At 42.2% G+C, this 25,370-nt stretch overlaps 1 protein-coding gene across 2 annotated transcripts in view; it reads left to right on the top strand.

Moving 5' to 3' along the window:
* Positions 1 to 25,370, top strand: part of THSD4 (thrombospondin type 1 domain containing 4) — a 622,386-nt gene that overhangs the window by 24,655 nt on the left and 572,361 nt on the right. The window contains exons 2-3 of one of the 2 annotated variants that reach the window (XM_073303716.1): positions 10,730 to 10,816; positions 19,332 to 19,401. In XM_073303716.1, the coding sequence (XP_073159817.1) occupies positions 10,788 to 10,816; positions 19,332 to 19,401 (99 nt within the window). In that variant the 5' untranslated portion in view covers positions 10,730 to 10,787. Of the gene's footprint in view, positions 1 to 10,729; positions 10,817 to 19,331; positions 19,402 to 25,370 lie in introns of those variants that run through there. The other variant, XM_073303717.1, reaches the window with a different exon arrangement.

The raw sequence follows: 25,370 nt of genomic DNA on the forward strand, positions 1-25,370 counted from the left end.
AGTGGGGTCAAGCCAGTGATCTTAGCTTCAGCTATAGCAATGGATCTGTATAACCTTGACAGTAATACAATTATAAGTTGGGAAACTCTTGCCAAGTGTCATAGGTTATAGCCATCCCCAAAGTGTTTCCTTTCTGAACATCCGCACCAGTGTGATCGCTTGTGTTAATGGTAGAGGCAAACTGCTGTATGTGGTGATAAACTTTGCAATTGTCTCTGACTTCAAAGAGAAATCTTATCTTGTGAAAACCTCTTCATCTAGCAAGTGGTGAAAGGAGAGAATAAGATAAAGACCATTTTCTGTCAGTTATGTATCTGTACTGAGCAGTAGATGAGATTAGTATGGATCAAAGAAGGTTAAGGGTGTGGGAAATTTCTAATGTAGCCACTCATTTTTTGTATATTATACTGGTTCTAGGACTACAATCAGACGGGTTGTGTCTCTGTCATCTCCTTGCAGTAACATCAGGGCTTTATTTTATACAACACTGACTTTTCTTAAATGCTCTGAAATGCAGCCTCTCCTGAATTGTAAAGGGCATTTTTTATTATTTGATTTTCACTCAATAAATCTATTAGGAGATTGCAGGGAAAACACAACCTATTTTAATGCCTTTCCCACTGAGCAATGCACCGATTAGAAGAGACTGCCTTACCTCTATCCTGTCAGGAGCATTTGACATAGAATCTCCTCGTCATGAAGGATCTCAAAATGGTTTATAAACTGAAGACCAGAAACACCATTCACAAACCCCCGCAGGATTTCCCGCTCTTTACTTGTTGTGAAATGTTCCACTGCAGCAAAAGAGGTTCCTCCCAAGTAAAACACAAATTAATCTTTTAATATATTCAAGTGTCTTGATTAGAAGAGAGACTGACACATAATGTGTTTACATAGCTGTAGTTGGTAGCCCCCCTCAAAGTCATAAGCAACCCCTCACCATGATGAAGCTGTCAGAATAATTCCCCTTTCCTCCTCAGCTCTCCCCACATCCAAGTGTATGCGAAGTGCCCTGCTCCTAAGTGCCCGAACAGCATAATATTTTCCTCATGCAGTTTGTTACTGAAAATTTAGAGGCCTTCAAGGGAAAGGAGTATGCAGCTTTCTCTACCTGACACTTCTAGAGTACATTATTTGTGGGTGGGGAGAATGCAGTATTCTTGCATGATTTCAGATGGCCATGTGGTCACCAAATTTCTTGGTCCAGATCCTGGTCTGTGCTAAAGCCACTTTGCAATGCTGATGCAAAGCAGCTCTGAAGCTGGTGTGGCTGACCATGAGAGGATCTTTGTAGTGTTGGGGGCTGTTCCACTGGTGAAGAGCTAGTGTAATAACTCCTACACTGTCTCCCTTTCTGCAGCAATTGCCGGAGATATAGCTCAGATAAGAGGCATGGCAAAGGCAGAGCCGGCTCTGCATTTTTTGCCGCCCCAAGCAGCATGCCGAATTGCCGCCTGAAGAAGAGGGCTGCCGCTAATTTGCTGCCACGGGACTGTGAAGATTCAAGCTGCCGCCGAATTGCTGCGGCGGCAAAAAAACCCATGCCGCCCTAACAACGCACGGACTGCCGCCCCTTTAAGATTGCCAACCCAGGCACCTGCTTGGAACGCTGGTGCCTGGAGCCCGACCTGGGCAAGGGCATGTTTATACCCACTTGAACCCAGCTGCTGTATTAGCATCTCGGGGCCATTGGCTTATGCCGCGGGACCAGTCCAGTATGCTGCTGGGCCAGAATAGGGGGAGGACAAAGGTGGCTAAAAGCCACCTGTTCATTCTCCCTCCTGAGTTGTGTTGTGTGCTCACCTGCTGCAGATGGGGTATTATTTTTCACCCAGTTCAGATTATGAGCTGGAAAAGACTTTTTTCCTTCATCTCAGAAGGACAGGGGAGGATGGATTACTTCAGATAGATCACTCTATTTATAGGACTCTTCTCAAAAAACCATTGTTCGGATTCCATTGACGCACTTGTTGTTTGGGGACTCCAAAAGCTGTTAGAAAGGAGCAATGCTTGGAATTCGGTGGGCTTCCTTCCACAGATCTGTCTGCATGTTGAAGAGACTTTAATTTCAGACATTAAATTAAGATGATCTTTTTTGCTGCTTTATTTTCCAGAGTGCACTCTTATACCTCCAGACAAGTGCACTTTTCTATACAAAGGACTAGAATCAATAACCAGAAGAAGAAACTTGGGTGTTTTTTGTTTTTTCTTTTTTTTTAAAAAAGACTTCCTGAGGAAGCCTGCGTGTTGTGTCTACGTATCGGGAGCTCTCTATCTCTGTTCTATTTTACACTGGTATTAAGTGAACTGACTGCAGAGGAATTACTCTTGTTATACTCTGGGGTGAGGGAGAACTGGACTCCTAGTGTAACTCATAGCTGCTTTCTTCACTGTAACCAGTTATCCATGGTATCTTCATAAATTGACTCTTGATACAGTTGGTACATTATATTAACTTCTCCTTTTATCTGGGATGCTTTTATTATGAAAAACTCTTGATCCTAAGCATTTCAGAGTGGAATACTTTGTAATGGCATGTGCTCTCTTCCTTCGCAGACTATATGGCTATGCATTATCATAGTTCTATTGCTCAGTTTGGTAAAGCATGAGTCTTTCCAATAGCTTTTCATAATGGCTTTGGCTGGGATATTTTCATTATTAGAATCGAAGTTGTTGCTTATGGGTTGCCCCAGTGATGCTTTTGTGGCAAATGATTTCCCCACCTCTTTCATATCAGGAACATTTATACAATACAGTGCAACATTTCACAACAATACAAGTGTTTTAAATATAGGACACAGTCAGCTTGTCTATCCTTTCTAGATGTGGGGTATTATTATTTGTCTGGTTTTATTCTGTCTCCAAGGTCTTTTGAAGTATGAGGGCTGTTTTAATAGGACATAATACTCAGTTTACCTACTTCAGAGAAAATTGTGGAAAATGTTAAACTCTGACTATTGTTTCTTTATGAAAGGAGTACAGTAAAGCCAGGAAACGATCAGCCATGTGACAAAGGCATAGCCAAGCCCTAATTTTGACCTTTACATAAACTTTTTTAAGAAGGTTGCAGTGGAGGACAACACAGGCTGATTCAAACACCTATTAATATTAATCCGAGCTAAGACTGCTAGGCAAAAGTTGTTGAACTGGAGATGAGATTGTAAGTGCATATTAGCATTGTAAGAAAATAACCTTCTCAAGAATTTTAGCTACTAAAAACAAATGTTAGGATATTCTGATTTTCTAACTTTTTTTTTTTTTTTTTTAAGATTATCAATCTTAAATCTAGTCAATTTCCCCTGCCATTTCTGGGGGCTTCATAGTTGCAATTCTGTGTGATTCATCTCAGACTTTGACAAAAAAATTCTCCTCTTGCTAAATAAGCCACACATGCAAAAATTGAACATGACAAATATACATGACCTAATAAAAGTCATTTAGAGAAGTGGAAGGGGGAGTAAACACAGGCTTAAAATGGAAAGCTTATTACACCTTGACCATGGAGAGAGATTCATTGTCCTGTTACAAGAAGATTCCGTTCACTTTAGTGTTTTCAAAGTAACCCTATTGTCATTTTGGGAATGGGGTATCAACTTAACCTACCCTCCTCAGGACTTGTGGGTTTATAAATCTAAAACCTTCCTAATCAACTTGATACAGATATCATCCCTGTGGGTTTCGTCCTCACCTGACATCAATTAATTCAGTCCCTGCTCATGATTCATGTCAGAATAGTATATTTATCAACTAATCATCAACCGTATCATTACATCTACAAAATCCACATTTCAACAATTAGCATATTTATGGAGTTGAAAAGCTCTTCAATGGATTTTAGAGGCATATCATCTTCAAGTACAAATACATGTTCAGTATAACCTCTCCGATTCCCATAGTGATGACTCACAGGGTAGTATAAGTTTAAATGAAATGATGAATGAACCGAAAACAATTCATAAGAAAGCTGCATCAATACTAAGGGACTTGGTTATTCCCAGTACAGTGAGACTGCCTCCAGTACAAGCCTTGTTTTAAATGATCACTTTAAAATCTGTCTAGAGGTTCCAAAAGCATTTTGTTTGACCTCTGTTAGGCAGAAACCTGCTTTCTAACATGATTTTTATAAGGGAAGTTTTACTTTATAATATTTATTTATGCCAAACAGAATTTTATCTCCCCCAAATGTGTTGGATGGGGCAACCGGTTTAATACAGATACTAGTAATATTTCTACTTCTCTTGTTCCAGGGCTTAATCCCTATCCTATAGGGATCGCCTACATCATGAAGAAGCCAAGGGAAACTGCCTCCCAACAAACAAGGCCTTTGTGTGCTCATGTGGCGCTGATTCCTCTGTCTTACAGCAAACCATTAGCTTAGGCTAGATCTGTTGAAAATTTTGACTGTAGTCATTCCTTTGCATTTTACTAGGTAAATACCTGAGCTCTGTTAATTTCTGCAGTAAAATGTGTATTTGCTCCACAAAGGCTAATGCAAGAAAATGCTTTAACAATGGCAATCTGCAGCACAACAAAACCTCATTTTCACATGACCGGGTTTATGAATTTTGTGGGAATTAGATTCCTGTCATCCAGATTTCAGAGATGAGTTTGGTTTTTGTAATTAATAAACAGTTTAAGAGTTACTGTATGATTCAAGCCCCCATGCCACCAACAGCAAAAATTCAGTGTCCCTCGGCATATACCGGATATGCAGGGTATATACAAGTTATGCAGCTTGATAAAGTTGCTGTAGTACACGCTGCTTTTTGAAAGTGTTGTGAATGTAGTGCACTGGAGGTGATCCAAGGAACACATACTGCACATAGATTAATAGATAGGAGCAGCAAATAGGTAGACCATACTTTACTGACATGTCTGTTATTTTATTCAGACTATCTATGCTTTCAGGGATATTTGTTTTTCTTTTTAAAAGACAAATCTTGCTAATGTTATTTGCTATTGAACTTTCCTTAAGTTAAAAAGAGAGATTATAAATCACTAGAAAATACTTTTAAAAAGCCACTCAAGTTTCATAGCTACTTCAAGTAGCCATTGTCAGTAGCTGGCAAGATACCTAATCCTACCAGAAAGATAAATATCAAGGGAAACGTAGCTCGGCTTGCCATATATTTAAGTCAACAAGACAAAATAGGTTACATGGCACATACCTATTCTGAGTTTATGTATAAATCTAGATGATGGAAGCTTCATGCTTCAGGTTAAAGTAGTTTTATGAGCTTTCTTATTGCACGTGTGTACACACCAAGATTAAAGAGGGAGGTTTCTGTGTTTATAGCTAATATACAAATAATGGCAAATGACAGGATGTAGAACAATGTACAGGTTGAAAGAGTGACTAAGTCTGCATGGGAGTTCATGAAAGTGAAATGCCATCTATTCACAATAAACAAAAGGTGCAACTTGCAGAATTCCATGTGAGAGGTTCCATGAGATTTAAAAGGTTAAGATATCTTATAAATTAGCTTTCTGCATATTTTCAAACCTTCTCTTAGGAGGAACTTTTAAAAACGTTAATTATCCTTATGGCTATTGTGTTTTTTAACACGCTGTTGACTCCCCAGAATAGCTTCCTCTTTTCTTAACTTCCTGAGCCCCATCAGATCTCTCCAAGTGATTATGATGATTTAGTACTCTGGACTACAAGATACTGTATGTAACTTTGATATGTGGTGCCAGGGCTCTATAAGTTTCTGTGGAAAAGTATATTTTGTCCTGGATGGCTGCTGTTCTCAGTCCCTGCATTTTAGGGCAGTGGTTCTCAACCAGGGGTATACATACACCTGGGGGTACGCAGAGGTCTTTTAGGGAGTACATCAACTCATCTAGATATTTACCTAGTTTTACAGCAGGCTACATAAAAACCACTAGCAATGTCAGGACAAACTAAAATTTCATACAGACTATGACTTGTTTATATTGCTCTATATACTGTACACTGAAAAGTACAATATTTCAATTGATTTATTGTATAATTATATAGTAAAAATCAGAAAGTAAGAAATTTTTCAGTAATAGTGTGCTGTGACTCTTTTTGTTTTAATGTCTGATTTTGTAAGCAAGTAGTTTTGTGAGGTGAAACTTGGGGTAGGCAAGACAAACTAGACTCCTGTAGTCTGGAGGTGCTTTCCCCACTGCAGTCTCTGAAGCACTTTCTAGAGGCTGAGGGAACTGGGATTATTTAGTCTGCAGAAGAGAAGAATGAGGGGGGATTTGATAGCTGCTTTCAACTACCTGAAAGGGGGTTCCAAAGAGGAAGGATCTAGACTGTTCTCAGTGGTAGCAGATGACAGAACAAGGAGTAATGGTCTCAAGTTGCAGTGTGGGAGGTTTACACTGGATATTAGGAAAACTTTTTCACTAGGAGGGTGGTGAAGCACTGGAATGGATTACCTCGGGGCGTGGTGGAATCTCCTTCCTTATAGATTTTTAAGGTCAGGCTTGACAAAGCCCTGGCTGGGATGATTTAGTTGGGGATTGGTCTTGCTTTGAGCAGGGGGTTGGACTAGATGACCTCCTGAGGTCCCTTCCAACCCTGATATTCGATGATTCTATGAAATTTTACTCAATATCCTATTGACATTATGTGAAGAAGGCACACATGGAAACTTAAGACAGTGAGAGCAGTTTTGAGAGAATCAATTATATAATGGTCAAAACTGGGCTTTTCGTAGAACTTCTCACTGCCTTGCCTATGGAGATATAGCTACATCAAAGGGGATTGTGAACTTGCAGACTTTAAAGGAATCCTTAGAACCCTTCTTAAGCAAACCTCAAAACCACAGGTGTTTTTTCCAGCTTCTCAGGAACACCATCTCTACTAGAATGTCTTTCTGAAATTCAGAATGAGGTATAACTTGCAATATACTAGGAAAAAGAAAAGGAGTACTTGTGGCACCTTAAAGACTAAGAAATTTATTTTGAGCATAAGCTTTCGTTCGCTTCAGCTCACTTCATCGGATGCATTCAGTGGAAAATACAGTGGGGAGATTTAGATCTAGATTTATATATAGATGTGGGGAGATTTATATCTATATATAAATCTAGATCTAAATCTCCCCACTGTATTTTCCACTGAATGCATCCGATGAAGTGAGCTGAAGCGAACGAAAGCTTATGCTCAAAATAAATTTGTTAGTCTTTAAGGTGCCACAAGTACTCCTTTTCTTTTTGTGAATACAGACTAACACGGCTGCTACTCTGAAACCAGTATACTAGGAAGATACACATTTCTTTTAATGTCTGGGTTTGTATCTCATTGCAATATTCTGTTGGGATCACATTCCCCAAGGAATATGTGGGATGAGACAATTATCCTGCAGCGAAACAGAGGAAGAGAGTGCATCTGGAAAAAAACAAAACAAAACTGAGTGCTCTTTTTTGAAACCATGCTGGTCACAATCCATGTTACATACCTACCCTACCTTTTCTGTTAACATCACGAATCTAAGACAGTTGGCTTCTGAATTTCTGATAGCTAAATACCAGATTGCAGGAAATGAGATATTTGTTTCCCTAACAGTTTTCAAAATTGTCTGTTAGTTTCCTAGGGCATCTGTCAAAATGGTCCAATATTGCCATGTGTGGGGTTGGCTAGACTTTAAATGAGAGCAGGGCTGTTGCAAACTGTGTCCTAGATCCTCAGCTGGTGAAAATTCAGTATCCACTCTGACTTACTTCAGCTGAGAATCTTGCCCAAAATATTGCATATTTTCCCCAAAGAAATGTACGTACTTCTAAGCAGTTGAATTTGGGGAAGGGGCATATTTTGAAAAGGTCATTGGTCTCCCACTGGCAGTGAAATAGCTGGATGAAAAGATTGACTTTGCTGAACCAAAATGCTGTGTTGCTGGTGAGGAATTTGCACCTGTCATGCTCAGATATGTTTGATGATCTGGCACGACAAATCTCCAGTCCATTGTGTTCCAGTTAAATTCGTTTTAACCTGGCCAACCCCTAAACACCTTTGATTAAGAAAAACCACAGAAAGGAGACTTTTTGGTGTACTTTAGATATATTGTGTGATTTTTTTTCTTAATACATGCAGATTTGTCTTTGGCAATCTCTTGGATTATATGGGATGTGCAGTTTGTCCCATTATCTGTAAACAATCCATATTTCTGGCATAGGGCACTTAACTGTATCCATTTAAAGAAAGTTCTCATAAGTCTTTCTCTAGCTGGCTTTTAATTGTCTAGCTGGTTGACAGAAGTTGCTAGCTCCTTATCTTTGAGCAGCAATGCTCTAATGTTTCTGTTCACCGCATTGCATTTCAACACATAACTACTTGTAAATGGCAAAACATAGGCAGGGCTTGATCCAGCTCTGAGATGCATAGATATAGGTTCATTCCTAACATGAAATTAAATTTAGGACTATACTGTGTTCCTCTGAAACAGATTTTCTAGATTCTCACCCAGGGGCAGCAGGTTTGTATAATTTTTGGTGGTGCCCAGAACGGGTTCAAGTCCTGCCTCCCCACACCTGCCTTGTAAGCCAATATGTATTTTTAAAAATAATATAAAAATGGACTGGAAACAGTAGGCTTTTAATAGGTTTCCCTATATTGCACAATGTGTGTGTGTGGGGGTGGGGGGGGGATGAGGGCTCTGGCTTGGGGTGTAGGCTCTGGGGTGGGGCTGGAGATGAGGGGTTTGGGGTGTGGGAGAGGGCTTGGGTAGGGCAGAGTGTTGGGGTGTGGGGGATGAGGGCTCTGGCTGGGGATGAGGGGTTTGGGGTGTGGGCAGAGCTCAGAGCTAGGGCAGAGGGTTGAGGTGTGGGGGTGAGGGGTTCGGAGTGTGGGAGGGGGCTGAGGGTGGGGCAGAGGGTTAGAGTGCGAGTGGTGAGGGCTCTGGCTGGGGGTGCAGGTTCTGGAGGCGGGGGATGAGGGTTTGGGGTGTGTGGGAGGGCTCAGGACTGGGGCAGAGGGTTGAGGTGTGGGGGGCGTGGGCTCTGGGGTGGGGCTGGGGATGAGGCGTTTGGGGTGCAGGCAGGCTGCCCAAGGGCTGGGGCCAGAGAGGAGGACTCCACAGTCCCCACAGCCCTCTCCCTGAGGGGAGCTCCGAGGGAGGGGGCCCCTTCTTCCCCTGCCCCACCCCCGGCAGCACACTTACCTAGCACTGTCACTCCACGTACTCCTAGGGGCTGGGCCCCTGTCAGGTCCAGGAAGCCCCCTCACCTCCCCTGTGGTGGATGCCGGGGGGGAGAGGACTGCCATCACATGTGGCCTCCTCTCCCGCTGCAGCCTGCTGCCCATCACCATAGCCTCATGGGGGATGGGGCTGCCCCTTGCCCACTGTGGGGCAGGAGTGGTGGCTGCAGGTGAGGCCGGGGGAGGGGGAATCACACTGTCGGACACTCACCCAAGCCCCAGCAGCTGCTCAGGTGAGGTCTAGACTCCGTCTCCCAGAAGTCCCTTGGCGTCACCTCCCGGTGGGTGCTGGGGGAGGGGAGGGCTGCCAATCATGTGTGCACCTTTTCCCCTCCTCAGGTGCAGCAGTCGCCTCAGCCTGCCTCCAGCGCTGCTCTTGTGTTGTAGGCAGGGACTCTCTGGGGCAAGGCGGTGGCAGGCGGGGGCTGGGGGCCGCTACAGGGGAGGGCCGGGTGAGAGACCTGGCTCTGAACATTGGTGGAGCTGGGCCCCCGGGCCTTGAATATTCCTGGAGCCTGGGCACCACGGGCCCATACAACTCGCCACCCCTGTCTCATTCATATTTCAAAATCCCACTGCTGCTATTGGACACCCAGTATGTTGACTGCAACTTTACCAGACAAAGAATCCCCAGTGCCCCAACACTTCAGAACTTATGCACATGATATAATGGGCTAACAGAACTCATGTATGTGTTTGCAAAACTAAGAGTCACAAATATAAAATGCTCTATAACTAGGAGAGGAAGGTCCAGTGGTTAAGGCATTGCCTAAGATCTGGGTGACCTGGGCTCAATTCCCTGCTCTGCCACAGGCTTCTGGTGTGACTGTGGGCAAGTCACTAAGCCTTTCTGTGCCTTGATTTCCCCCATCTGTAATGTGAGGTTGATATCACTGCCCTACATCACAGGGGTGTTGTGAGGAAAGTACTTTAAAAATTGTGAGGCACTCCGATAACTGGTAATGGGGCCATAGAAATACCTAAGATAGCTAGACAGACTATGTGATGAATTCAGCGAGGATGTATTGGCTCTTGCGTTTTGGCTGGACCACAAAGGAGTCTTATCTTCTTCAGTGGGCACTTGAATGCTTAGAAAGGGTATTGGTATTAACATTTGGAAACCCTTTTAAAAAAATCTTTGTCATATCCTAAAAAAATTAAACGACCTGAGCCCGTGTGAGGCAGTTGTGAAATAATGGCATGGCGGCGCACCAGAGGGGAACTGAAGCCACCAAAGTGCCGTAACAGAGGCATGAAATAAAAAGACAAGTACCGTTTTTAACATTGGCTCTTTATACTTTGTTATTCAGACCATGATTCGGCAGTCCATTCCTTAAGTCCCATTTACTTCAGCGGGACTTAAATATGTGCTTAAATTTAAGCATGTACTCAAGTGCTTTGCTAAATAGGGGTAGAACTTAAGTTCTGATCTGAATTGTTGTAAAGTCCAAAGGAGTTCAGCTACAGATGTTTGGTTGGGACCCATCTCTAGTTTCATAGGCATCCTGGAAAGTATTGCATAAGTATTGACAAATATTTATTTTTTCTCTATTTCTGTAGGATTTGTGTGTAATCTGCATTACGTTCTAACACACTGAAGGCTTCATATTCAAGGATCATGGTAGACAGTTTAATCATATCTTTGAGGTAAGTTGTACAATAACATTATTTTTAATGATTTAATATACTCTTTCCAAAGGCAACAAGTATGGATTGACTGTGTATCTGTAGACTTTAAAAGCATGTGGTATTTTGACTATTTGGACCATTAGTAGCTTAATGCAAAATCCAGTCCAAATGATTGAATGGTTAAGTACATAGATCACTTAGAACGATCAGGCAAGGGCAATCTTTGAGGGGGGTAGGGGAGAATTGGAAAGTTCCCAGTGTCTTGTTCCTGTTCCAGGAGGGCTTCTTTTCACCTTGTGTCAGTGTCTTAGCAGGATTTCTTGTAATTTGCAGATCTTTTACCATTTTTGATGAGATCTAATGACTCCCATTTATAGTAAAGGCCTTTTAAATAATTTTTATTCTTTAATGCATACATTGCAATTCAAAGTTGAAAGTGTATGTTCTTGGAATGATTCACTCACATATTCATGACAGTTAGGGCATTGCGTGTTTCCTTTCATTTGTGTGAAAATAGACTGGAAGTGACCCCTCAGGTCCAACCCTCTCTCTTCTGAATTTCAAATGCCAGACTTTGGACTCAAATCACCAGATCCAGACCTGCTTCTGTCTTGAGCTTTCAGCTTGAATTTCATACCCGAATGGATCTTCTCTATATTGCAGCCTATAACAGTACTATCTTTTCTGTGGAGACTTCTCCCAGCCTGCCACACAGACAGATGTAGAAACCCCCATGCTCAGGGAAGTCACTCACCATGGCTACCAGAGGCAAAGGGTATGATACAAAGTGGCCCTACAGCTTATACCATGAGGAGATAACTGTCCCCCCATCATAATCAATAATAGGGGAGAAACTCACTGAGGGATTCTTATGGGCATCTTTCTGACTGTTGGGTTTTCTGTGGGGGAGGAAGGCCTTTTGACATTTCTCCCCAGATAAGAGTATTAGTGTCTTCAACAGGAAACCTCCCCCTGGATGTTGATTTAAACAAAAGGTGGCATTGCCACTATGAGGGAGTATGACTGAATACTTTGCTGTGTTCTCCACTGGGTGTGAGATGGATGTTTTGGTTTGACAGTTTGATATATCCCTACATACTCCACTTTGAATGTTGTGCTTAATTTTGATGTGTGCTCGGTATTTTTTTGGCTTTCCCACGTATTTAGAATGTCTGTAACAAATCTTCAGAGCAGGATAAACCTAATTTTGTAGTTTAGAGAACTTAGCACTAGTCAAACATGATAAATAAAATTACCAACTCCAGAGAAGTGGCCAAAGTCAACTAAGTCAAAGTGAAATAACATGAAATTAAAAAAAAAAATCAAAACCCCTCAACCCAGAAGCTTTCCTTAGGAAGGCTTAAGTATTCCTGCCAGATTTCCTATGTGCGTGAAACAGTAGGTTAATAACAAATGTTTCTGGCAGACCCAAGCACATACACAGAGACAAACTATAAACTACCCTCATTGTCCCTGTGCATGTGTGCACACACATGCTGAATTGTAATCTCCCTTTTTAGAGACTGGTCAGGAAAAGCTTGGCAGAGAATAATCACACACATGCTAAGGAGTTTAGTTTTGAAGTGGGAACTTTTAATCTGGTAAGTAATTTGCTTTGAAGATTATAGAATTGCCTCCGTCATGCAGGATTTTATTAAAATGTATTTATAGAAATGTGCTGCCCATCGACAGAGCCTGGCCTTTTGCTGTTCATGAAAGTTTGTTTCCCTATGCAAATGCTGAACTTCCTATTGCACCTTCTGAGGGCACAGGGAGAGTAGAAGCCAGACAGAGGGTGAAGACCTCTGAAAAAGTAAAGTGGGTATTCAACTGGAGCAAATCAGATGTTCCAAAACTAGTATGGGGATCATAGAATGTGAGGCTGCCAGAGGGTGTCTGTGATTTGTGTTCTAGCTAGGAGTTTGTCATATTTCCATTAAAACTTCATTGAAATGGGGCACTATGAAGGAGATCACCTTCCCGTGGGGAAAAGCATATGTGGCTACTGGATTACAGGACACACTTGGGAAGGGAGTGTGTTTCGTGGTTAGGGGACTGGACTGGGAATAGGAAGATCTGAGTTCTATTTCCAGTTTTGCCTTTTATCTTCTTTATGACCTTGGGCAAATTACTTCCCCTCTTTATGCCTTTGTTTTCTCCCTCCCTTTGTCCTTGTGTGGAAGTGCCCCCTCTTCAGGATGGGGGCTGTCTCTTACTGTGTATGCAGAGGGTCTGACTTTGGGTAGCTGGAACTTCTGGGTGCTACTTTATAACAAATAACAATAAAAGTTGCAGCATGTTTTTAAAAAGGCTTTAAAATGTTCTGATTTAAAAACAAAGAAAAGAAAACAAGACTGGCACTGCCTAATAATTTAGCTTTAGTTTTTATCCTTTTAATGATTATTGCTTTGAGCAAGAGGACTAGAACATGATAATGAGGTGGTGATAGGCACTATATAATAGTTATTATCCAATGGCCAGTTCCCCCACCCACAGTATGTCAGTGAAGGCAAACGAATATCTTTCTAATGTATCAAACAGTTTTTCTTGAGTTTTCTATGTTTGTGGTAACAAAATGGCAAGTGTAAAAAAGTATCTCTGTTTATTAGGCCCCTGTGATAGTGTATAGCAGGCCTCCTCTGCCCTTGATGGAGCCATTGCTGCCCTTATACACCTACTCGAAGGAGACGTATGACCTGGGAAAGAGGGATAGTGAGTATAGACCTCCAAACACTGCCTAGAGAAGCGACTCAAGCTTGGTACTGGGGGAACCAACAAGATTTGCCCCTCTGTCAGTTAGAAGAGCCAGGAGAAGGCAGTAGGCAATCACGATCCACCAGACAAGATAAAAAGGCTTGCCTGCTTCTCCTAAGGAGGAGTGCTGGTTAAGGTTACCACCTTTTGAAATGCAAAAAACCCAACATGCTCCTCACAAGGCAAGCCCACAACAGCCACAACCCCAACCACAAAGTAACTCCACACACCCACATCAACAGCCACTTTTTATAATATCTAGAGAGATAAGAGCTATAGATAAGATTGATAACATCATTTTCCTACCTTAGTTGTGTTTCTCCAAGTTGCTTTGTTTGTTTCTGTCTTCACTGAGATCCTTCCCCCGTTCCCCCCAAACTGCCTTGATTCTATATTTTAACTGTATACTTGAATGTGAATTTTCTGGAACTTTATACATAAAGAAAATCTATTTAGTCTATTTCTTGAATTTATATTTGCTGCTTGAATTTGCCATTTGCAGCAATTTCTTATTTTTAACAGCAACATAGTAGCATTGTTAGCTGGACACAAAAACTTTTAATATTAGATATCCCAGTGTATTGTGATAATAATTAAAATCTTTAGAGCCGGTTCAAAAAACTCTGGCAGATTAAATTCTGTTCCTGGCAATACGTAAAAACAAACAAACAAAAAAAGGCCAGGCTGGTCAAATACCGGTAACCCTAGTGCTGGGTGAAGATGGATCAGGAGAAGATTTCCCGGGACCTAACCCAAAATACTCAGGCCTGGATCAGGACCTAACAACTCAACAGCACTTTGGTTTAAAGCTTGTGACATACTGTTCAATTTTTTGAAGTGGAGTTTAAATGCCTAGCTGTCATTTTTGAGTAGAATTTCAGTTAACTGTTTCAATGCTACCAAGGAGTCGCTGTACAAGACACCTTGCTCCTGATGAGTTTTGTCAGCCCCCCTCTGAAAGTATCTGAAACAATGTAGAATATTTAAACGGTTGTGGAGAAGGGAGCTGTGAGTGGGAAGTGCAGCTGGATTCTGTCTGGTCTGTTAGGGCTTGTCTTCATGGTGGGGTAATATGCCCTATCAGGTGACAATTTCTAAAGCGTACTAAGACGTTGCACATTAATTGATCTGTGTGTATCCTGCTGGTGTGCACTAAAGGTTACCTAGTGCATGGTGAGCTTTAGAAATATCATCTCCGTAAAGCACATTACCCAACCATGCATGGATTCACCAAGGCCAAGTCATGCCTGACTAATCTAATTGCCTTCTATGACAAGATAACTGGCTCTGTGGATGAGGGAAAAGCAGTGGACATGTTATTCCTTGACTTTAGCAAAGCTTTTGATATGGTCTCCCACAGTAATCTTGCCAGCAAGTTAAAGAAGTATGAGCTGGATGAATGGACTATAAGGTGGATAGAAAGCTGGCTAGATCATCGGGCTCAATGGGTAGTGATCAATGGCTCCATGTCTAGTTGGCAGCTGGTATCAAGCGGAGTACCCCAAGGGTCGGTTCTGGGGCCAGTTTTGTTCAATATCTTCATTAATGATCTGGAGGATGATGTGGATTGCACCCTCTGCAAGTTTGCAGATGACACTAAAGTGGCAGGAGAGGTAGTTACGCTGGAGGGTAGGGACAGGATACAGAGAGACCTAGACAAATTAAAGGATTGGGGCAAAAGAAATCTGATGAGGTTCAACAAGGACAAGCGCAGAGTCCTACACTTAGGATGGAAGAATCCCATGCACTGCTACAAATTAGGCACCGAGTGGCTAGGCAGCAGTTCTGCAGAAAAGGACCTAAGGGTTACAGTAGATGAGAAGCTGGACATGAGTCAACAGTGTGCCCTTGTTGCCAAGAAGGCTAACAGCATTTTGGGCTGTATAAGTAGGAGCATTGCCAGGAGATCAAGGAACGTGATCATTCCCCTCTATTCGGCATTGGTGAGGCCTCATCTGGAATACTGTGTCCAGTTTTGGGCCCCACACTAAAAGAAGGATGTGGAAAAATTTGAAAGAGTCCAGTGGAAGGCAACAAAAATGATTAGGGGGCTGGAGCACATGACTTACGAGGAGAGGCTGAGGGGACTGGGATTATTCAGTCGGCAGAAGAGAAGAATGAGGGGGGATTTGATAGCTGCTTTCAACTACCTGAAAGGGGTTCCAAAGAGGAAGGATCTAGACTGTTCTCAGTGGTAGCAGATGACAGAACAAGGAGTAATGGTCTCAAGTTGCAGTGTGGGAGGTTTACACTGGATATTAGGAAAAACTTTTTCACTAGGAGGGTGGTGAAGCACCGGAATGGATTACCTAGGGACGTGGTGGAATCTCCTTCCTTACAGATTTTTAAGGTCAGGCTTGACAAAGCTCTGGCTGGGATGATTTAGTTGGGGATTGGTCCTACTTTGAGCAGGGGGTTGAACTAGATGACCTCCTGAGGTCCCTTCCGACCCTGATATTCTATGATTCTATGCAGACAGGCCCTTAGTTTGAAGCTGGATTCTCTGTGGTTTACAACATTTCATCAGCTCCACCATTTTTGTCTCTGCTTTTGGAATAGATCAGACTACTAGCTGTTCATAGGACCAGGTTAATTTTTACTGTAAATTCAGTAGGCTCAATCCAAGTGAGTGTAGAGAGAGGTGAAGGTGGCCATAAATTGCCTTTCTGCCTTCCCAAATCCTGGGGCTTCCTAGGGGAGACACCAATCTCTGGTGCAAATTAGAGCAGCCAAAGGACCTTTCTAATTTAGGCTAACTTGTAATGACCACTTAAGAGGCATTGTGATGGTGAGGCTAGACAGAGCAGAGTTTCTCTGAGCTTCATTGTCATTGTGGTCTCTTCAAGGCTGGGTGAGAGTGTGACTCTAAGCACCCCTGTATTCACACTACTGTCATAATCCTTGTGTAAAATATGCCTTGTGAAGTATGATATGAAACTAATGACTCATCGGTCATTAAAATTCTCGCGTAATGTACGTATGCAGTGGGCATTAAGAGTTATGAATATATGCTGGAATTACGACCAAAGTGCAGATAAACCAGATATGTCAGGGGGAGTTGGTAAACTGATCTGCCCTAAACAAAGGAATGTGTTTTCCCCACTGGGAATTGTACTTTAAAGGACAATGAGAATGTATTTACATATCACATAAACAGACCCAACAAGCTAACAAGGGGTGGAGACAAACCTCATGCTAACAAGTAGGGGAGAGGACAGCATTGTATCTACACCAAGCAGGAGAGAGAAGTTTGGTCTGGGTTTTACTTTTCAGGAGTATCCGTTTAAAAGTATCCATTTACTGGTTTATAAAGACAGTGGGCTGAACCTCAGATGTTAAGCAGTTGAATCAACTGATCATATATAGTATTACTGTATTAATGAAGTGTATAGAGTGAGGTCTTTGCTGAAACCTAATGACACACTGATTCATATAATTGTGAAATGTATGTATTAAAAGTATAGGAGGAAATATGGATACTTAATGATATTATGTTTTAAAGTCTGTAGAAACAGGTTTCCTCTCAGACAGGAGGGCAGGCACTATCTATCTGCCTTCTGAGATTAAGCCAGGTGTAACCAAAACCAATGGAAGCTGCATATACGCAGAAATCAGTCAAGGGGTGGGAAGGCCACAGGAAGGGGAAAAAATAGCATGAGGTCATCCTGCCTCTTGGAACAGTCATTGGACTTTGGAAGATAAACAAAGACAGAAGCCATCTTTTGCATCCATAACTAGACAGACACACAGAACAAAGCTCATGCAAGCTGAGAAAGATGGGTCCTTCAACCAAGGGGCGGTTGAACTGTCTGGAAACTGAATATAGGTGAGAAACTTACATAGGTAAAGGTTGTACCTTGATAGATTGTTTGACACTTTTAGGTCTGTGTTTTCATTTTTATTTGCCTGTAACCTTTCTAACTTAATCATAGAAGTATGGGACTGGAAGTGTCCTCAATAGATCATCTAGTCCAGTCCCCTGAACTCAAGGCAGGACTAAGTAATAACTAGGCCATTCCTGACAGGTGTTTGTCTACCAGTTCTTCAAAACCTCCAGTAATGGAGATTCCACAACCGTAGGCAATTTGTTCCAGTAACTACCCTGACAGTTAAAAAGTTTTTTCCTAATATCCAACCTTTACCTTCCTTGTTGCAATTTAAGCCCCTTGCTTTTTGTCCTATCCTCAGAGGTTAACAAGAACAATTTTTCACCTTCCTCCTTTAGTACCTGAACTCCTTTAAAATCCGGTCATCTTTTGTTAATAAACTTTTTATCGTTAATCTAAATTACCAGTGCTGTGTTTGAATTAAAGTGAATGTTAACTCCTGTTAATGTGGCAAGCTGGTAGGTTTTGTGTCTTTTGAGGCCTTATTATTTCTCTGAGCTGTCCAGGAGCGGGCCGGACATTACAGAGCATGCTGTTTTGGGAAAATTTGGGACTGGCAGTATGTTGGGGTCATCTTGCTGGCTGTAACTAAAACTGGTGGAAGCCAGCGTGTGACTGGTGTGTTAAAGAGTCTGCTAAACCAGGGCTACAGCTATACACAGACACTCAGGGTATGACCCTCCTGCTTGTAGGCTGGTTGTGAGTGGCCCAGGTTGAGAGCTACAGCAGCAAAGTATTGTGAGGCACCCAGGGTTACAGGGAAGGTAGTGACACAACCTCTCAGTGGTCTGGATTGCACCCCTGAACCGAAACACATCACAGAAAAGTATTAGGTGCAACTGGTGTGCCTCTGACCAGCAATCCCTTTAGTGCAGCCTTTTGAGCAGCACAAAATAGCTGGCAACAGGGCCAAGAATGAGGCCCTCACTGAGCTAAATTTGGACCCATATAGTTGTGACAAGGAAGCCCCTTATTGAGGGTGGATCCGCACCTGCCTGGTTGGTGGAAGAAGGGCCAGAGAGACTCAAAAGCAGCTTGGACTTTGGGGCCTATAGCTCCACTTGGAGTGGGGAGCAGAGGTTGCCCAGATGCTATCTGCAGATCTTGAGCACTCTTTCTTCTTGTTGACATGCCATGGATGGAGAGACGCAGGGGGACTGGGGCTCATAAACAAACATTGAACCATGTATTGGGCACCTGGGTGTGGTGAAAGTCTCTGGAGAAAGTGCTGGGTGAGTTGTCTTGCTGCCCCCTAGCTCTTGTGCTATAAAGTTTAGAAAGTTTCCACAGCTGACTGGAGAGGAACCTGTTCCCTTGCAGTCATGGAGGTTCTGTGCATGTTCAGTGCTTCCTCAACGCCATTTTACACAACTATACTAAGGAGGGAGGAGTCATGGCTCAGGAAGAAACTAAGAAGTGGGGTTTGGTTTTGTATGTTTATAGCCAAATTTTCCTTCGCACTTTTGAAAATCAGGGGAAATGTATTTGTTTGGGCACCCAAAAATGGAGGTGTACAAAATTAATGGAATGCTTCTGAAAATGTTAGCTTTCGTCTTCATTCGAGCATAAAGTGGGATATGGTTTGTAGTAATAAATTGTGTGTGTGGCTTGCCCAGTACTACCCTCTTTATTACCATGCTGGTAAGTTGCTTGGTATATTTTGCCTTTACGAATGGCACATGCACACAAGCATGCTGCAGAAATACAACTTATATGGTCCAAGAAATGTTGTGTTATGTGGATGTTTCAAGGAAGACTACTCATGTCAGTAAATTTATTCGAGTGCCTAAGCTTTTGTAGGCTCAAGCTTTAAGACAGGTAGCTGGGGTATGTGGTGTGGTTCAGTGATTATCCTCAATACATACACGTTCAGTATTATTTATTTTTTGCAGACTTCTCGGCTTCATAGTGGTATTAGGATTTCAGCTGGTCATCCCACAGACGTCAGTTGAACACAGAAAGGTAAGCAACAGAAATTCAGGTTTTGTATCATTAGAAGTAACACTGTGGTGTGTTAGTGTAAGAAACATAGAGTAACTTGGTGCAAATACCTCTGCTGTTAAGCATTATATGCAGGAATTTATTATTTAAAAAAGATGGGAGGCTGGCTGGCCCTGTGCCCTTGTGTTGGTTGGCACACTCTATTGCCCGATGCAGGTTGGATTCTCAGTCCCCTGCTGGGAGAGAGACTGACTAGTGCCTTCCATACTGGATGTTTGTGGACTGGTGTTGGATGGGCTCTGTCATTCATTCTCTGCAAACTCAAAGAAGTGGCCTCCAAGGCAGAATCTTAAAGGGTAGAGAGGAGGGGAATGTCACTGCTAAAATGACGTCATAAGGGAGGAAGGTTCCCCAACCAGCTAGCCTTCTTCCCTAGTGGCATTTTCTTCCTTGTGATGTCACTAAGGATAATAATTACTGAGCGTTTTACCATTGGGAGCAATTTGTGGTGCGGTTTCTTGCCAGTTTTCTGGGATGCTGCTGGTTTTACATGTTGTCCCTTACATGCAACAGATCGTAGGGTTGCCAACCTTCCAGATATAAACTAGAGTATATCGTGGATTATCTTTAACTTGAAGTCTTTAAATCATGATTTGAGGATTTCAGTACCTCAGCCAGAGGTTAGGGGTCAATTTCAGGAGTGGGTGGGTGAGGTTCTGTGGCTTGCAATGTGTGGGAGGTCAGACTAGATGTTCATGATGGTCCCTTCTGGCCTTAAAGTCTATGAGTTAAACTTCCCAAAACCCCTCTGACCCCACCTATCAACTGCCAGACAACAAGACAGCCTGAGCAGCTAACAGCAAAGAGAGAGATCTGTCTAATTAAGTGTCAACTCTCAGCTTTGTCACTGGAGGAGTTCTTCCCGCTTTTATGTTGAGATTCTGGTGTATGTTTGCTGAGGGAGTAACTTTGTCCCCTGCTAGCAGCTTCTATATGTATTTCCATGTGGAGCTCCTTTTGCTTCTGTGGACGGAAATTGCAGAACAGCAGACATGTTCAGGGAGAGGTTTTCCGCAGTGGAGCAGTAGTTCTTTCTAAAATTCTAGTGAACAATACAACTTAGCATTGTTTGGCATCTTTCTTATGTACTCTTACAAGGCTTTATGGAATTAAAAATTAAAGTACATATTAAATGGGCGGATCTGAGCCAGTATCCGGGATTAAAGAGACTGTTTAAACACTGGTCTTTATGCGTGTGCCTTGGGCATATTTGTAAGTCTTTGGTGCTTTAGTTTGTGGTGCTGGAAATAGTATGATTACCAGGGGTGGAAGTAACTTAAAAGTCTTACCGGTATGGGGGCCCAGCTCAGTGCCCTCGGAAGGGGTGGGGCCTAGGGTAGAAGGGGTGGGGCTGGGGGTCAGCCTCCCCCAGCCAGCCCTTCCATGTTGCCAGGGCTCTGGTGGCAATTTAAAGGGCTGGGGCTCTGGCCACTGCTGCAGTAGCAGCGGCCAGGAGCCCTGGGCCCTTTTAAATCGCCAGGCCATGGGGCAGCTGCCCCTTTTGCCCCCACTCCACTCGGCGGCCCTGGGTGGGGCAAAAGGAGCAATGATGTTAAATGTTGGATGCATACAGGCCAAGCCGGCAGCCACTTCTTACTGGCATGCTGTACCAGCCCACTTTCACCTCCGATGATTGCTCACTTTGCACCTTGCACAGCTGTTTTTGCTCTGAAAGATAAAGACAGGAAATATAATCCGAGTACTGGACTTGAATACTTGGGTGAATGTTCTCCTAAAATATTTGTAAATAGTCCAGTTATTTTCTTACTCTGAAGCTTTCTGGAAAATGAAGAGAATCCCCAAAGCAGCTGATTGGAATCCAATTTAACTGCACCTCAGTGCAGTTAACCCACCTACAGTGCAGCTGGGACCTTGTATCTTATGACTTCATAGGCAGAGGCTTTGGGTGGTGGTTTTTCCTCTTTCTCTGTCATTATGGGGACGGTCTTACTAATTTATTTTATTCTTTATTTCTCTTCCTTAACACCCTTTCCCTCCACTCCTCCCCCAAAAGTATCAGTGGTAGGAATGTTTTTTTCCTTCAAAGCAGCTTGGAGTAGTTCTCTGCTGGTTTGGAAACTTATATCCTACTTCAGCTTGTTTGGAAGTCATATTGCTTTTGAACTAAAATTCACCTGTAGTTTTCTCATGTACACTAACATTTGTTTTCATTAACTCGTGTCACTGCTTTGGATATGCTTCTAATAGGATTTGGCTTATTGGCTGTGTTAATATTAGGAGAGAAATGAAAGTCTGGTCCTGCATGCCAACATATAGTAAGAAATATTTTAGAAGAGAAAAACTCTTCTTCAGCAAATCCTGCAGGAGCTGAGCTCAATAGGTTACTTGGCTCAGAAACACACAAAAATAATCCATTTTTGGCACACTAGCCTAAATTTAGCTAGAGAGGAAAATTAGCCAAATTACTTAAATAGTGCAGAAGTGCAAATGGAAACAGGCTGTAGGGACAACAGTACTATTTGGGAGAGTTTTCTTTTTGTTTGCAGTTTCTTATTCTGAACTTCTGCTGCCTTCAAGAGCAAAACTTCAGTTTATCAAAAAACACATTAGTTGCAATTGAATTTCACTTAGAATTTTTGTGGTCACTAGAAACTGATGAGCATTGTTAAATTTATAGGGACCAGACCACGTGAACTAAAAATGAAGAATGGATTCATGTAACTTTAGGAACAAACATAGTAGAGCTATTTGTACTGCTCTGCTATTAACTCTGAATCTGAAATTGAGATTCAAATAAAAGCTGGTTTGCAGCAGATGTTTAAAGTTACATCACTTCTGAGATGTGGATTATTGTGCTTATCAGCAACTTTTGAAAAACAGATTCTTCTGATAGCTTTTAGCCTGCGGGGTGTGTGTGTGTGTGTGTGCACATGTATACATAGACTGTACTTTATCATGAGGTTAGGCTACCCACTGATATTAGTAAACACAGATGAGTTGTAGTCTGGAAACAAAATATTTGAATCTTCGCTATATTTTACGCTTAATTTGTGTTCTCCTACCTGGACTTTAATGGATGGACTAGAAAGAGTTTGGATTTAAAGGAAGAATAAAGAGAACTGTGTCTGAGGCTTGGTCTATACATAGCAATACTGCCAAAATCTTTAGTCATGTTCTTTGAATATTATTTATTCAGGAATGATCCTGAATAAGTAATTTACAAAATAGCATGTTAACATTTTATTATAACTTTGGCTTAATAAAAAGTTAAAAACAGAACAAAATCTCAATATAGATGAATCTGTGTCAACAGAAGAGTGCTTCTGTCAATGTAGCAAGCACTGTTTGGGGGAGATAGTGTTCCTACACTGACAGAACTCCTTCTGTTGGTGTAGACTGCATCTACACTAGAGGGCTCTCTTGGTGTAGGCTGTGTCATGTAGACACACAGCTAGAAAAACAGTAAAAGAATATTAATGCTTCAAGTCAAATGCCATAAAAACAAAGAAGTTTAACAGTAAAAGATCAATCAAGCCCTCAGCATAGGCGCTGACTTCCCCTCTGCCCGGTGGGTGCTCGACTCCCCCCCCACCCCTCTGCACTGCTGTCTCCCCACCTCCATTCCACCCCCTTTCCCCAAGTCCCCGCCGCTACCCTACCTCTTCTCCGCCTCCTCCCCCTAGTGCGCCGCATCCCCACTCCTCTCCCTCTCTCCCTCCTGGAAAGTCCTAAGTGCCGCCAAACAGCTGTTAGGCGGCAAGGGGGTGGTAAGCGCTGGGAGGAAGGGGGAGGAGCAGGGATGCAGCATGCTTGGGGAAGGGGGGAGAAGGAGGAGAGTGGAGCTTGGCTGCCGGTGGGTGCAAAGCACCTGCTAATTTTTCCCTGTGGGTGCTCCGGCCCCAGAGCATCCACGGAGTCGGCACCTGTGGCCCTCAGTATCTACTAAACTGAGATGCCATTCCTGTCTGGCCAACTACTTTCCATTGTCCTTCAATATGAGAGATTTGATTGACCCATTAGGCATGTTCTTGCTACTTGGCATTACTCTTTCCATTATTGGTCTCCCCACCTCCTGTGTAGTTTTGTTAAATAAATATTGTTTGGCCTTTTCTTGTAATGGTCATACTGTTATGAACAGAAGTGTAAAGGTTTGGTACTTTGCAGGATTTATAATTCTCTTCCCAAGCACTACCACCAAAGCACATATTCCTGGGTTTTTAAGAGATTTTTTGGTGGTGTGTTTAGCTATTTTATTGCTGTATGCGTTATGTGGCTATGATAAAAGAGAACTATGACAACAAAATTTGCTGTCTTGCTCCTTTTCAGAGTACCAGTAGCTATTTTTCATGTACTGTACAATTTTAGGGGTGAAACTTCTCTGGACATAAAGAGCCAAATTCTTATCCGTTACATTGGTGTAAATGTTAAATAATGCCACTGAAGTCAATGGAGTTGCTTTGTTTCCTGGCTGTTTTCCTATGTGTAACAAGTTCTGAACTCAAGCTGGAGTAATCCCAAGGATCAACTATTTCCTTCTCTTCTCCCTAAACTCTCCACACCATGGCAAGTTGCCACCAGCCCGAAAGGCATGTCCCACTGCTGTTGGGGAACTCCCTGAGCAGCTCCTTAAATCTGATTGAAGCAATCACTGTAGATTGAATTTGTATGGAGCCACAATTTTAAAAGCGTGTCTAACCACCAGAGAGAGGTTGAAGGCATAGCCCACTTCTAAGTAAAATAAGGCTTCTATATTTTCTTTCCTATCATTGTTTACTGAATTATTTGCAAACCAAAGCTTTTGCCCTGATTATTATGCTCTTTCTCTCAACGGATTCCTTCAGTGATTCCACAATCCAGTGTTCATTACGGAGCCCTTTATCACAGAATGTTCTGATTCCCAGGAACAGTATATTTTTAATGTCACTGAATAGACTAGGGGGATTGTACAGTGAAAGTGAGAGCTTCTATTTACCCCAACTGTCTTTTAGCTTATTTGCATATTTGTTTATTTCCCTTCCTGTATAAAATGGTTGCATGGTAGTTAACTGTGTACTGTTAAGCAGTTGCCTAATTTCAGTGCACAAGTGATTACACGTCACTGGTGTCAAAGTGGGAAATTTTTATACATGTGTATATTATATGTATGGAATATATGAATATGCAGGAAATAATGTTGTTAACATATAAACTCTTTCAACATGAGTTTGCAAAAGCTTCATTATATTGTTAAGCAGTTCACCTTAAATGAGTACCAATAAAACATTTTATACCACATCTTGGTGTGATCTGTGTACACCATATACTTTACAAGAAATCTGTTTTAGATAATTAAAAAACCACTTTGGTACTATTCCTATCCTGATATCTGAAAAGCGAGCTACCAAGAGTTCAACTTCCCAGGTTTGAGAGAAAGTAAGAAACTAAAACTAGTAGAAAGCTAGTCAAAAGGCAAGCTGATTCAAAATTCTCAGGGATTTTGGATTATGCAACACTCTGCAAATTCTGCTTCAGATTCATCTGAATCAAAAACACAGAGGTAAATATGAAAAACCAAAGTACATATGAAAATAAAATTACAATCAGAACAGTAGCTCCTGTGATATTTTTATATTAAGATAAATTTATTTTACACTGTTCCCTCACTTCCAGAGCTGCAGATGTTTTGTATTGTCCGATTTAGTTGCACACTATCAAGGTATTGGGATGTGGGGAAAGATGGAGACTTTGGCAGGAGTGTAGGGGACAGTTGTGGCTTTTGGCACTTGAGATGTGGAGAGACACAAAGGCCGCTTGTGATTATGAAATAAACGCATTACCTCAGTGTTTCTCCTCGGAATCATCAGGTGTGAAATGCTGTACAAACACAACTGTTATCTGCCTAGGACAATGAGGTCCTGATCTGTGACTCTTAGGCACTATGATCATATGACTAATAATAAAATATCAATAGCAGTTATTTTTCTTTAAAG

Source organism: Lepidochelys kempii, chromosome 10 (genome assembly GCF_965140265.1).
Source record: "Lepidochelys kempii isolate rLepKem1 chromosome 10, rLepKem1.hap2, whole genome shotgun sequence".
Taxonomy (NCBI): domain Eukaryota; kingdom Metazoa; phylum Chordata; order Testudines; family Cheloniidae; genus Lepidochelys; species Lepidochelys kempii.